The sequence below is a fragment of the Lipophrys pholis genome (assembly GCF_963383615.2).
Source record: "Lipophrys pholis genome assembly, chromosome: 21".
Lineage (NCBI taxonomy): Eukaryota > Metazoa > Chordata > Actinopteri > Blenniiformes > Blenniidae > Lipophrys > Lipophrys pholis.
This window is the reverse complement of record NC_137649.1, coordinates 12,156,395-12,170,581: the sequence shown is the minus strand read 5'-3', so window position 1 is coordinate 12,170,581 and position 14,187 is coordinate 12,156,395. Positions and strand designations below refer to the sequence as shown.

At 42.8% G+C, this 14,187-nt stretch overlaps 1 protein-coding gene across 8 annotated transcripts; it reads left to right on the top strand.

Moving 5' to 3' along the window:
* The first annotated feature begins 2,546 nt into the window (after window positions 1-2,546).
* On the top strand, window positions 2,547-13,682 carry max (myc associated factor X). 8 transcript variants are annotated; one of them, XM_080490463.1, is made up of 5 exons: window positions 2,550-2,715; window positions 2,989-3,015; window positions 10,425-10,532; window positions 11,902-12,025; window positions 12,118-13,682. In XM_080490463.1, exons 1-5 carry the CDS (start codon window positions 2,680-2,682, stop codon window positions 12,303-12,305), a joined length of 483 nt encoding a protein of 160 aa, XP_080346589.1. In that variant the 5' UTR covers window positions 2,550-2,679; the 3' UTR covers window positions 12,306-13,682. The 8 variants fall into 8 exon arrangements, with proteins under 8 accessions (XP_080346590.1, XP_080346588.1, XP_080346589.1 ...); XM_080490461.1 differs by having other exon boundaries at window positions 11,887-12,025; XM_080490460.1 differs by having other exon boundaries at window positions 10,425-10,550.
* The last annotated feature ends 505 nt before the right edge of the window (window positions 13,683-14,187 follow it).

The window sequence follows — 14,187 nt, the reverse complement described above, 5'->3', positions numbered from 1 at the left end:
TAGGATCAGCTCCGGGGGTGAAAATAAACGGATTTATGTGCTCAGCATTTACCACAAAGTTTATTTCTGTTTATAACATTCTGTATTTTCATTTTTTGTAATCGCTGCAGTTAATTGATTGATAACTTTCAAATGTATTGAATAGTAAACAACTCAGCCAGTTATTTCTTCACTGGCATGGCTCGAAGTCTCTGACAGTGTCCTGCTTCCTCCTTTATATAAATCATGCACAGACAACAAAGGAAAGAATAAAAAAAAAAAAAAATCTGTAATGGTGTCTGCATACTGGGGCCCTTCCAGTATAGTCTACTATATGCTGCCAGGGGACAAAAGGAGGGTGTTTTAATGGTTTAAAAGGCCGTCCCCATAAGGGCATAGGGGGAGGGGAGGGAGACTCAGCCTGATCAGCCTTGTAGTTTCAGCCCAGTGCGTCACATGTCTAGATTTTTACTATTTTTCTCTCTTCAATCCCAAGCCGAATCTAATCAATGTCTACTCGTGTTGAGCTCCCTGCAGCCTGACTATGATGAGCTGAAATGTTGCTAAAATACTTCACAACTCAGCTCAGGCCTGAGGGAAACAGCATTAGGGGTGCGGTAGGATAGCAGAATGAAATATGTTTTCTGCAAGCTCAACCGTATTATCATATTTTGTCTGTGACATTACCCATCCCTTGAGGTGATCTGAATGCAATTGTGGTGCAAATATGGCTGGATAGTTTCTGGCTGTCGACCATGAAGATGGAAAGGCTTCACTGCAACAGATGCATTATTAAAGCCCGGCCTTATTGTGTTGTCATCTTTTAAATGGGCTATACTGTTACGGACCATTTTCTGGGTGACCCTGTTTGGCATTGCTGCTGCAGGACATACAGTGTAATTCAATGCTTTTGGGGTATGGGAGGGGGTGTGTGTGTGCAAAATAGGCAGAAGGATTAGGAAACAGAGGTAAGACAGAATGGAAAAGAATGCACAATTGAGGATGAAGGTCATTGCAGGTCTTAAGCTCTGTATCTGCAGGGAGGACAGCGTGTCTGCAGCTGTCCTGGCCTTTTGACCTGCTGAGAGAATGGATGAGGCTTCTCCCAGCTTTTTTTTTTTTTTTTACACATACACTGATCCACTATTGCAGTGCAAAATAATCCACAGTGTAAGCTCCTTATCGACAGCACAATTTTGTGAAAAAGGAAGCACCAGAGCAGATTATTTGTAATTTGTTCCTGAACCAGCCCCCGCACAACATGAGACATTTGTAAGTCCAGATTGATGAAAAATATAGTCTTTTTAAATGTGTGAGGTAAAAACAGTGTGCAGCAGGACATTAAATGATATGCTTCTTATTTGCCTTTTTTTTAAACTGACATCAGTGGGAAAAAAAAAAAAAAAAAGGTCCATCAAAAACAATTCACAGCCCATCTTCCATTAAGTTCATTTTAGCACAAAGAGGTGTATTCCTCTTCATTGGATTTCAGACATTGAAACCCACTGTTTCATGCCAGCTCTGTGGAAAAATTAAAGTCGTACCTTTTGAAGTTATAGGCTTCTGGGTCAGTGACTAGTTGTGCTCAATATTCCACTGACTTAGTCATGAGCTGATTCCACTCAAAAGTGTAACTCTTATTTCATCACTTTGGAAAAAATGATTTTCATATCTATTTTCCCTTTAATTTGTATTTCTGTCACGTCTGGGTAAAAGACAATCACAGGCTATTATGCATCAGAATACATTTAAATTTTATATATATATATATATATATATATATATAAGTAAAGACAACACTTTTAGAAATTCTAGGAGTGGGGTAGTTAGTGCTCTTCCACGCAACAAGAAGGTGGTACAAATACTGGCCGGGCCTTTATGTGAAGAGTTTGCATGTTCTCCCCATGTGTGTGCTTAATATATATATATATATATATATATATATATATATATATATATATATATATATATATATATATATATATATATGTGTGTGTGTATATTCACTGAATGTGTGTGTGTGTGTGTGTGTGTGTGTGAAAAGTGCGTGTGTGAAAAGTGCGTGTGTGAAGGAAAGAAAACAAGTAATACTGTTTTTTAAAGGTTTGAATTGCCTGATTGTTGTGCATATCGGTAAGTTGATGCAAGAGTCTTTTGAGTGTGTGTTAGTATATGTTTCTTGAAATCCACGTGTCTCCTCCGTGGCTTTATTTAGCTATTTGACGTTCAAATAATATTTAAACTACAATTCCCACAATACGTTCGAAAGGAAAAGCCGTCGTGACGTTATCGGCTAGTTTAATGACTACCGGATATTGTAGTTTTTTTCTTCATGAATATATGTCTTATTTGAAATTATATTCACCCATTTGACTATAATTGTAGGTATAAATATGCTAAAAAATTATATTTTCGCAATTCTGTATGCGTCTAAAAGCCTTCGAAAGTGCGGATTTTCGAATTGAATCTCTACAACCAGGTTGAAGGACTACACTTCCCAGAAGCCTCCGGAAAGTATCGCGTGCGCGGCGCGTGTCAGTGGCCGTGTGTGTAGAGCGCAGTCACGTGGAGACAGTTGGGTCTGTCCAAACAGAACGTGAGCTGTTAGCTTCTAGCTGTCCGTCTATTGCAGCGCCTCTCGGTGCTAAATGGTGTTTTTTTAGCCGCCCGTCCCTTTAAACCAAACTATTCTGCCGCAGAATGAGTGATAACGATGACATCGAAGTCGATAGTGACGTGAGTATGGCCGCTTTTCGCCTTTGTGAGGATGTTATTCGCAAACAAGAGGATTTAGCTCTGACTAACCGCTCGGCTAGCATTAGCTCCCTATAAGCTGCTAGTATTTTCTTCCCGGATTGATGTTCACAGATAAGAAACGCCAGTTTTTACTTCATCACTGCATCGCTATTATGCTAAATTATTTAATCGACATAGTGACTTCAGGGAAACAATAAGATTTGCTGGGCAATTCTGGCTACAATTGTACTTTTTGTTCTGTTTTTTTTGCAGGAAGAATCACCGAGATATCACTCTGTGGTGCGTAATGCTGGGGGGGATTTGTCCACTGACAGAGTGTGTTTCAAAGTTGATCTATTTAACACACGTTGGCCATTTTTGTTGGAGAATGGGTAAATATTGTGGTACGGAGGTTGGTAAAATCATACGACGTGATAGTTGCGCTGGAGCGCTTGGATACGGTTACATGATTTGTCATGTGAATTAATGTTGTTTTCCAGTTATTTTTCCGCGGCACTGAGATGCACGAATGTCACAGCGATCGTGTCTTAGCGTACGTGTTGGTCGTGCATTGCAGGGTATCCCCCCCCCCCCCCCCCCTGTGTGTACAGGACCATAGGGACACACGACATCTATATTTAGACCAAAGCTCTATCTCTCCATTAAGGCGATTTTTTTTTTTTGTGTGTGCGTTATTTCTCCGGTTAAATTCAGCGCCCCGGTGTTCTCCTCTCCTTCGGTTCACTTCACACCGCGGGGATTCCTCTCATGATCAGGTCTGCATTTAAAAAAAAAAAAAAAAAGTCTCTCATCTAGGTCATGTCGAGAGGAGAGACTGGATTGTGTTGATCCGTGGTGGTGATGGAGGGGAGGTGAGGAGCGGCAGCCGCGCCTGCATCTCGGACACGGCTTCGTGTCAGGAAGAGGTGCAGCAGGGATGTTTTCCTGTACCGCAGCCGGTGATTAGAGCCATCTTCTCTCTACAGGCAACTCAGTGGCTGGCAGCATAAATGAATGACGTATAGCTGCATCGCATACAGGAGGAGGGGAAAAGGAAAGAAAAAAAAATCACCCTGCACGACTTACTTTCTGCACGGTCTCTCTGCATCCAGTGTTATTTTAGCACATGCATCAGGGACTATTCATGTTTAGAAGAAATATTTGTGCCAGTGCCTCCCAGAACACCCCTTTTTAATTCTTGATGATCAGAGTCATAACTGCTATAATGACAAATTGTGGAAGCGATCTAAACAAGATTAGAATTTTAGCTGCGGATCTATATATGTGATAGTACAATGTCATTGGTCCAAAGTGAGGAAAGAATAAAGGACTGCAAATTTATCAGTATCGCAGTATCAACATGTGCACTAATACAGATCACAAATGACAAATATTCAATTCAACTTTATTTATATAGCACTACATACAACACAGCCATTTCTAGGTGCTTTTAACCGAGAGAAACCAAATATAAGTGTTTTGTTGCTGTGGGGATTCGAAATTACTTAGTAAAAAAAGTGTGACTAATAATATTCAATTCACCGAGAGTCTGATTAATGTATGTGAATAGATTGAGAGATTTATTTCATGTGTGGCGACACAGAGCAGAAGTCAGAATACAGACTAAAACCAACAATGTGAACAAAATTACATAATTGACTCGTGTTTGTTTTCATCACAAATCATGTTGGAACAATACCAGACAAACTGCATGTTCATATCGTGCAGCTGCTGAATTCTGTAGCTTTGAGATTGTTTAATAGCGTAAACCTTTCCACCAGCAACGTTCTCTATTGTTTACAAATTTTATGCGTTGTGATGGCTTTTGAATAGTCAGAACTGAATCTGTATCAGACTGTAAAGCAACTCTACCATGGTTGCATAATTTTATTGTTACCAATATGAAGCTTAAGCTTATTTTATTACAGTGTGTGTACCTGCCTCACAAAGTCTTATATTAGATATTATCAACAAATAAGATTAAGGTCTGGAAAGTTTGAGTGGGAATATTCAGCAGGACTGTGATAATAGACGTTTTAAGGTTGTAAAAGGCTAATTCGTGACCATAATGACTTTTTGAACATTCAAACTTTTTCAGATATAAGAACAGAAGCTGGCTAACAATGTCAAATTGCCAAAATCCTGGCTGTTAATGCACTCAGTCTGTCAGGACACTTATATCGACTGAGGGTAAAACAAAATATAAAAACAGCTATAATCCTTCTGTGCTCAGAAATAACATTTTGAACCTTTTAGTGGTAGTTGTTCAGAGGCAGTCCTAGAGTAGGTCTTCACACAGTAACCTGTCGTGAGTCTGCTGTTTGCAGATATGTCTCAGAAGGTTAGATAAGAGATTGACCGACGCCATCCAGCTGTCTAGTCAAGAGGGTGACCTCATATGTTAATTATGACATAATATAAAGACATTCAGTATTTCAGGGTTTTAAATCATTTTGTAGTCATGTAAAGGCATATTTTAGTTGCATCTGTAATTGTTTGCTGATTACGTTTAGGATAATTATGTAATTGGAGAACTTAATATTGGCTTAAGGGATCGCAGGCAATCTCTGTAGGTCACACAAGTCTTTAGATATACTTAACTATAATCCAAAAATATCTCAAAGGATTTTGCAACCAATGTCATTGTAAGTCTAATGTACACAAAAAAGCAAATAATCAATAGGTGCGACAGTTATAGTTGCAAGCTTTATTGAAATTATTAAATCATCTCACTAGCATCAGAAAAGTTGTACTTTTTATTGCCTATGGAGCCCAATAGCAATTAATATTATCTAATGTGAAGATAAATGGAAAGTCATTCAGGCATTTAACCTAAAAATGACTACTTGACATGAGTTTTAGGGGCCCTTCCTCTCCTGCAGAGAAAATCAACCTTTCATAATGAATTAAAGGCTCGCTGCAGGTCTGGAGTATAGTTTTTAAAAAGGGAAGGCTGCGCTCTTCCCCTCATACTTGCTAATTTGCTGACAGTGGCTTCATTGGCGTGCTGAAGCATCTGGTTTATTGGCGTTTCCACATCCTCCGCCGGCCTGACAGACGTGTAGACTTTCATGTGGAGAATGTGAGACAGTCGCCGGGAAGCAGCAGCAGCAGCTAGTCGCTCTCCCACTCGGCACCTGGAGCTCTTATGTAATGTTTCACGGTCAGGTATGAGCAGAATGGAGGCAGCGGCTCCGGCCAGCGTGTCCTCGTAGGCAGACAGCAGAAGGTATCGGTTTTTATGATGAACCGATAATGGTTGCACTCGTGTAATTGGACACCTGGTTTTTTGTGGCGCGCTTAGTACGCAGCTGAAGTGGCAGCACAACATGTCTGAGCACATTGAGCCATGTTTAATATCTGTGAACCATCACAGGGCGAGATCGTGGCCTTCTGAAAAGCTTCACGGGAGAAAAAGGACGGCGATGTCCCAGTCCGCTAAATTAAAATGTCAAAATATTGTTTCGGAGCTCTTTGAATCTTTTAATCACAATCTTAAAAAAATGACATTATGCCAGGTAGAGTAGAAGGTTATCTGTCTGGTGAAGTAACCAAGGTTCTCATTAAGTTTCCCAGTGTTCCATTAACTTCCTGAAGTTAAGAGGAAGTGGATCCTGTGGGGTCAGACTGGGCAGGATCACAGAATCTCTGGGTAAACAATAACCGATGTAATGAAGAAATGTAATCTGAGGCCATGTTTACACGTACCCGGGTATTTGAAAGAAATGGTGATATTTCTCTGTTTGGGCCGCGCGTGTAGAGATAAACGTAGCTGCGACTCACCACAAACGATGATTCCTGAACATTTTGCTGGAGATCTGGATAAAATCTGTTTGCATCTAAAGGGGGTAGGCAGATAGTTACATCCCAATTCGTGACGTGGTGTTGTTTTCCAGGATTCTGATTGGCTATCATGGCTTCGTGCTTCTTGCTACACGGCCCCCTACAGGTTTGGCATGCTCATAGTAGCCCTGAACAAGGTATATATGTGGGTACGTGTACATGAAGATTTTTTTTAAGGGAGAAGGGGAAATGTCCATTTTTGTAAAATCCCAGGCACGTGTAAACCTGGCCTCAAATATGTTAAGATGAGCTGTGTGTCTTGTTAAATGTTGTGATGGCAGATATGCTACAGTACTGCAGCAAATGTTTGAAATTGTTACCTAATTGTAGTTTATCTGCCACATTACAGTGAAAAAGTGCCTTTAATGTCTCAGCTGTTAGCCATAAAACAGATGCTCACCTCTTCCATGAAGCCAACCAGACATTTTCAAAAGATTGCTTTGTCAGGCTTGCAAAACAACCCGGTTGTTTTTCAAACAAATGTTGAAACCAGTTTTGAAATAGTGCAGCAGAAATGCAGTCGATTGTCCCTGTCTGACTGAAATGGATCAGATGACCTGATGTAACCCTGTTGGTTCAGGTTGCTTCTTGCTGTCTGGGCTTTTTACACGTCTGTTATGTCACTCCACCATATGATGCTTAACGTACAGTATTATAGGATTGATCAAAGGTCTAACTCGGGGGATATTCTTGGTGCAAAAGAACATATCATATATCAATTTAATCACTTTATACAGTGTTCATGTAGACAGGACAATCTGATCTTGGTTACCATGTTCTGTTCAGATAACTAAATGTTCACTCTTGGTAGTTCAGAGATATCTTGTATACCTTAACAAATCATTATTGTAAGCATTGCCAATAGGAAAAAATAAGTTTAATATTTCTGGAGTCCAAAATGAGCTGGAAACTTTATGCAGAGCACTCCTGGTGATTTGTTTGAACACATTTGTGGATCTTGTTTACCTTTTGAAAGATTAATGAGATCAAGTAGCTTACCGGGTGTGAACACACAAAAAAGTTTCAGTTTCATTTTGATGCAAATACTCAACTGAAATACTTTGTGAATGTTGTGTGTCGTCACATTTGCTCGACCTAAACAAGAAAAAAAAGACAGCCGTAGTTAATATACCAGCAGGAACAGAGTCTTGGGTCGATAGGTCAGTGTTGCTTTCCGACCCTCGCTCCTTTTTCTCTGCAAGCATGTCTAAGGAAACGACTGCCGGTACTTGTAATTGCACATACCATCAGCAGCAGTCATGTTTTTGTTTGTGCCAGGGTTAATGGAGGCAACGGAGTCACGCCTCGCTGTGTGTGGATCCTACGTACAATGTCCTGGTGGATTTGCCTTCTTGGGCTGCTACGTGGCTACTTTCAGCAGCAGCTGTCCAAAGTAATCACCAGACGAGCATCGCAGGCCCCGTTAAATGACTATTTGTGGTTTTTATTAGAGATTCGCTTTCCTTCCAATAACATTTTGGTTGTTTGGTAAAATCTCACTTGAAGTTCTTCATATCCTCGATCAGGCTGTTTAACGCCCCTGAATGTGAATAGTGCCGGAGTCGCATGCCATTCTTCTCAGCAAACTCATGAAACACTGGAGGCTTGTTTTAACCTGCTTTTTGTCTCCACTTGGGCCACCCTTGTTTTTTTATTGTGATCCGTGGACAAAATGAGTCAGATGATCGGCGCTCACATGACCTTCAGTTTGTCTTCACATCTGCCCGAGGCTGCGTCGTCACACATAAAGCAGTCGCCACTCATGGCACTGGCCGTGTATTTGATTCAAGCTCGTAACACTGAAGCAGTCATAAATAAATAATGAAAACAGTGACGATAACGTTCAAGGCTTTGCTTTGTTGGACAATCAGTGGAAGGCCGATAGGCTCTGATTTGGTGTCGGGCTTAATGTTTGCCGACAGCATGGATTAGTCCAGATACAGATTTGATTGGAAGCCATGATGGTTTGGCCTAAAAAACAGGTCTGACACCAGATCCCCTGCCTGACTCTGGTCATGTCATGATGGTGGCCATCTTGTGCGTTTACAATTCAAATGTGAGGTTGAAATTTACAACATGTCATGTTCCCTTCCAGCCGGTTTTGGGTTTTGCGACGATCAGGCTATATGTTAAGGTTGATTACGTACAGTAGGTTTAAGTTCATGTTTTGAGTGTCCCGTGTGTACATCTTTATCATTCCAACTCTCAAGATTTAAATAAGAAAGCTGTAATCACACCTTCACTCATCCATGATGCATGAGGCTTTTGTTGGTCATCCTGCTGTTTAATTCACACTCTAATCCTGGACCCGGATCATCTGCTGCTGTTATTGTTTGCCCACCTCGCGCCCCGTCTGAATGACAACCGTGTCTTTGACTTTGACCCTTCTCACCAATGTGAAAGGCGACTCCTCCTGTGTTCTCCTGCAGAGACGGAGGGGCTTAAGTGCACCGAGGGGGGTCGCCGGGGTCACCGTAAAGGAGGACGTGTGGAAGAAAAACGGCCTCAGACAGTTTGTCCTTTTAACGGGAGGTTAGGAGAGGTCGCCACGTCTGCCAGACCCGATCTTTACTGGTAATTGACTTTTAGCCACACCGAGCAGTGTCTGCACTTAGGCCTCGTCACTTGATAATTCGTAGGTCTAAAGCAGGGGTGTCCAAGCTCGGTCCTGGAGCGCCGGCGTCCTGCAGGGTGTAGCTGTCTCCCAGTTGCAGCACACCTGATTGCAACGAAGGGTTTGTGATTGAGCTTTTTCACAACCTTGGTGATGACATCGTCATTAGATTCAGGTATGCCGAAGCAGGGCGAGAACTAAAACATGCAGGACACCGGTCCTCCAGGACCAAGTTTGGACACCCCTGGTCTAAAGTCTCTTAAAATTGAGATTTAAATCATAAGTATCAGATTTGGTTTTGCCACCTTATTTATTTTATGTTTAAAGTTTGATTCCAGTTCTTGAGTTTCTTTTTTGTGTGATCTCAATATCCATTATACTGAATATTCATTGCACGTTTTGTTCTTTGCAGCCGTTGTGCAGAAAGAAATTATTTTCTTAACTTGATTTACAAACTTGGCTCTTGAAGGATGTCAGGTTTGGCAGAGTGCTAGATAACAGAAGAGATTTAGCACGGCAATACCAACCATATCAAATATTTATTGCCCTTTTAATAATGGTGGTACTCTCCCAAATGATTTCCAAGATGGTGTGCATTGTGGATCAATCGGCGACTGACTTAAATAATGAATGAACAAGCTCCTTGGGCTGTCAGACAATTTTTATTATAGTGACTCTTTTTGTATTGGTTTAATATGAAATGCAAGTAAAAGTACTATTGGTGAATAAATATTTAGGTTAAAAGTATTAATTAATGATTACTGTGTAACCACATTTAATCGCATTGAAAGTATTTGACACAGTTTAAGTGAGTGAAATGGCTATGGTGGGGTACAGTAACTTGAAAATACGTTTCATTTCTAGTAATGCGAGTAGTTGTGTAATCTGTCACCTGCAGCCCGGTTTAAAAGCCGTGGAACACACGGTGGCATAGTGAAATAATCCACATGGTCACGGTCTGTTCAATGTGAATTTGTTCATATAATCTTAAGAGAACTACAGCAAGGATCAGTGATGGAAACACTTCTTGGTTGTGGACCTTCAGAACTAGTTTTGGATCTTGTTTTGAATGAGTCCTGGCGTGTAGTGGTAATGTGTTTCTCACCGGTTTTCACTGCAGTGGCGCATCAGACCGACTCGGCAGCAGAGCGGTTTGTGTAGGCTGCACCCCGAGACGGGCGGACCCCCGCGGTCCACTACCCACACTGCACCGCTGCCCCGGCTGAAGGCCTTGTGACTCTTGTCATTGCAGGCAGACAAACGGGCACACCACAATGCGCTGGAGCGCAAACGTAGGGACCACATCAAAGACAGCTTTCACAGCCTCCGAGACTCGGTACCCGCCCTGCAGGGAGAAAAGGTTGGTAAAGCTCAACCTGTAAGTCCCCGCAGAAACACACCACTCACACATTCATGTACTGTGATTTCCATGTTGTTGTTGTTGAGATGTTCAGAGTAATAGTCCAGGTTGTCATGTTTGTGCCTTTTTGCTGGGAAAGAAGGGAGGACGGCGCTGAGAGCAGGGCAGATGGTGGAGGAGTGCAGATTGGCACTGAGGCAGTCTAAATACTTGGACCAGTGTCAGGAAGTTATTATGAGGACATTTTTGTAGCTCTCTTCCTGTTTTGACATCAGTGACATTGAGAACATTTATGGTGTGTTCAGTAACCGGGCATACACTCCGATTTCTCCCAGAAATACCAGTTAACTCGGCAGCGTGAAGAGTGGAGCAGATTGATGCTTTTCGCTGCTGGTTTTGATAGATTAAAGCTTTTCCAGGTCCACTCTGCTGTTATGGCTCCTCGCATGATTCTTTCTGAGGTGCTGACTATCAGGGCTGCGTATTAAACCTCAGCAGTTCTTTATTGTCGGCTCCAGCTTATCCGTATTTAAATATCCGTCAGATGTAGAGCTTCACTGTGTTTTTGTATCAGATGACTCTTTGTGAAAATGTTAGAGAACATTGTAGACAGGGCATGTCCAAAGTCCAACTTCATATGGTCAGAAAATGTTAGATGTTGTTGTTTGGCACCAGCAAATCAACACAATTCCTATTTTTCACCCATTTTGGCAGCAAACGTTGTAATATGTGACCCAGTCGCAGCCTCTGCTGTCATCCTCCCATTAAGTTCTCTGCTATACAAGAAGAAAAGAGTTTGGACATATCATATGATCATAACATGAAGAGAGAATCTTTGTTTGAAAAAAGGTAATCATGGACTTTGGACACTCCCTTTTGATAGATTTTGTTGTTAAGTAATCAATGTTTTACATTTGTTGAATTGAAACTTTATTCCCGAACGTAATTTATTGGTTTACGTCATCCGTTATTAAGTCTTAAGAAAAGCCGTGGACGTCCACTCCGCTCCTGGACGTGAGTCCGGTGCTGCAGTGTGGATGCAGTCGTGTGTCAGATGTCACACTGGTGTCAGTGGATGTGATTCGCAGGCCATCAGCCGGCCGCGACTCGCAACAGCGTTAGTCTGCTGTAATGGAGCCGAGCTCTCTGACAGTAATGTGTCGGGGCGGCGACCTCGTCATAGTGGAGGGTGAGCAGCTTCAGGGAGGTTAAGAGGAGGCGAGCTGTAGAGAAACACACTCAGTGTGTGATGACAGGAGCAGCAATGTTGTTTTTATTGTTTTTCTTCTTAAACTGTGATAAACACTCTGTATACTTGCGTCACTGCTTCACTCTTTGCATGTGTCACTAACAGCAGTCTACCAAACAGGCGTCTCGAGCTCAAATCCTAGACAAAGCCACAGAGTACATCCAATACATGAGGCGAAAAAACCACACACACCAGCAGGACATCGACGACTTGAAGAGGCAGAACGCTCTGCTCGAACAACAAGGTATCGCGCCTCGCCCGACGCCGCGTCGGTTCTACCGGGTTTACTCCCTCCGTGATTTTATATCGATGCAGCGGTTTCTCTCCCTCTCGCAGTGCGCGCTCTGGAGAAGGTGAAGGGCTCGGCCCAGCTCCAGTCCAGCTACTCCTCCTCCGACAGCAGCCTGTACACCAACCCGAAAGGCAGCGCCGTGTCGGCGTTCGACGGCGGCTCGGACTCCAGCTCCGAGTCGGAGCCCGAGGAGCCCCCCAACAGGAAGAAGCTGCGTGTGGAGGCCATCTAGAGCCCAGCGGGGACTGAAGGGTGGCTGCGGATGAGGTAGCAGTGGGGAGGGGGGGAGGGGGAGGGGGGCACGGGGGAGGCTGAGAGAGGCGGCGCGGGCTTTACTGCCCATCTCCCCCTCACACGGACCCCCCCCACCCAGTCTCCGCCCCTCACTCGCCGTCCTCGCCCTCTCTCCTGGATCTCAGGGTGCGCTCGCACTAGAGACTTCCGACCCCTCGAACCTGCTCCCGCCGTCGCCCACAGTTGAAGTAAACGCGGCAGAAGACGACCGCTTCGATCCATCTCGAGAACTTCAGGTTTCCCCGTCCCCTCCACCCCCCCCTCGCTTTACTTCTGCACCCCTCCTCCCTCCCATCGGTTCCCCTCCTCCTGAACATCTACAATCGTGAACCCAAAAAGAGGCAGCTTGGCTACTTCAGGACTTGATGCTTTTTTTTGTACCGTCAGTAACGCCCCTCCCCCACCGAGGGGACGGACGGACGGGCGGGCCAGGCGTATTCTTTCTAGCACTGCTATATTATATTTTTTTTGTTTATTTTATTTTATTTTTTCTTAAGAAGAAAACCTGTTTAGGACTTAAAACACACACACACACACACCTAGATGAATTGTCTTGGAAAAGTTTTCCTTTCTGGACTGCAGACAGATCGAAACATTAGTAGCTCACTATTTTCCAGTACAAGAATGTGAAGATGAGCAGATGTTATTGAAGTGAACATCCCCGCCTCAGGCCCACCGGATTACAGATGTTTTCTACCCGACACATTTGTTACCACAAAATCTAAAACTTGTTTGAAATGAAATCGATGTGTTGAAAGAAAAATATTCCTCGACTCGTTATCGTATTTTGTCCTTCAGCTTGAGCTAGTGAATGACTTTAGGTGGCCGAATTCGTTAAAGCATCTCGTTTTATATATTATATGGAGAAAAAAAAATAAAAAATTTTGATTGGATGTTTCAAGTTAAAAAGTATGTTATGCATTTTGTAGTAATCACACGAGTCATGGGGAAATGCCAATCTGTCACATGTAGTTTACTTTTAAGGGTTTGAAATACGTATTGAATGTCAAAAGGTAGCTCTCGAATGAATTCCTGTTGATGTGTTGTGCTTTACACGGAAAAAATAATATTTGCTGAACCCGCCCACCCCCACCCACGGAAAAAAAAAAAAGGCATTCTGTGTCTAGGAAACGTGTGTGTATGTATATTGTTTCCATTTTAATTCCATTTAGGAGGATATAATTAGTGTAGTAGGTCTTTTTGTCTGATTCCATTCCATGGAAATTACAAGTATGTTGTACATACTGCCAACAATTGTCTTGCAAGTTGAGGCCTACCTTTACTATGAAACTATAAAATAAACTATTTTATCCTTTATTGCTCTCCCAGTGTTTTCTCTTTTCACCCCCCCGCCCCCCTTCAGTGTTTTTCAGCAGAGCAGCTTTCAGGACTCGATGTACCGGAGACTCTCCACTACAGGTTTTTCTGGTTCCTGATGGTTACCAGCAGGTGTCTGACGTTGAAGGCACATTACGTAAAGATTCTCAACTTACACTGGTGGTTTGAAGCCGTGAGACAAACCGGCTGAGCATGCACCCGACGTACACTCTGATGGCCTTATGGTCGGTTCAAGCCAGGAACTCGGGTGTGGACCGCGGCTACAATTTCTAAACCGAGAGAAAAAAAATAAAATCTTCCCGGGAACGTCATTGTTCTGAGAGAACAAACCTTTCAGTCCTTCTCAGACCTTAAGTTTACACCTTGTAGCTCAGACGGTGGTTTTCCTGCCATTGTTGGATTGCACGTTTGGTTTCTGTGAAGTATTCTCACTTGGACCGATCACTGCCAGCCTCCGTCTCCTGGTCCTCCTTCACTGTCCA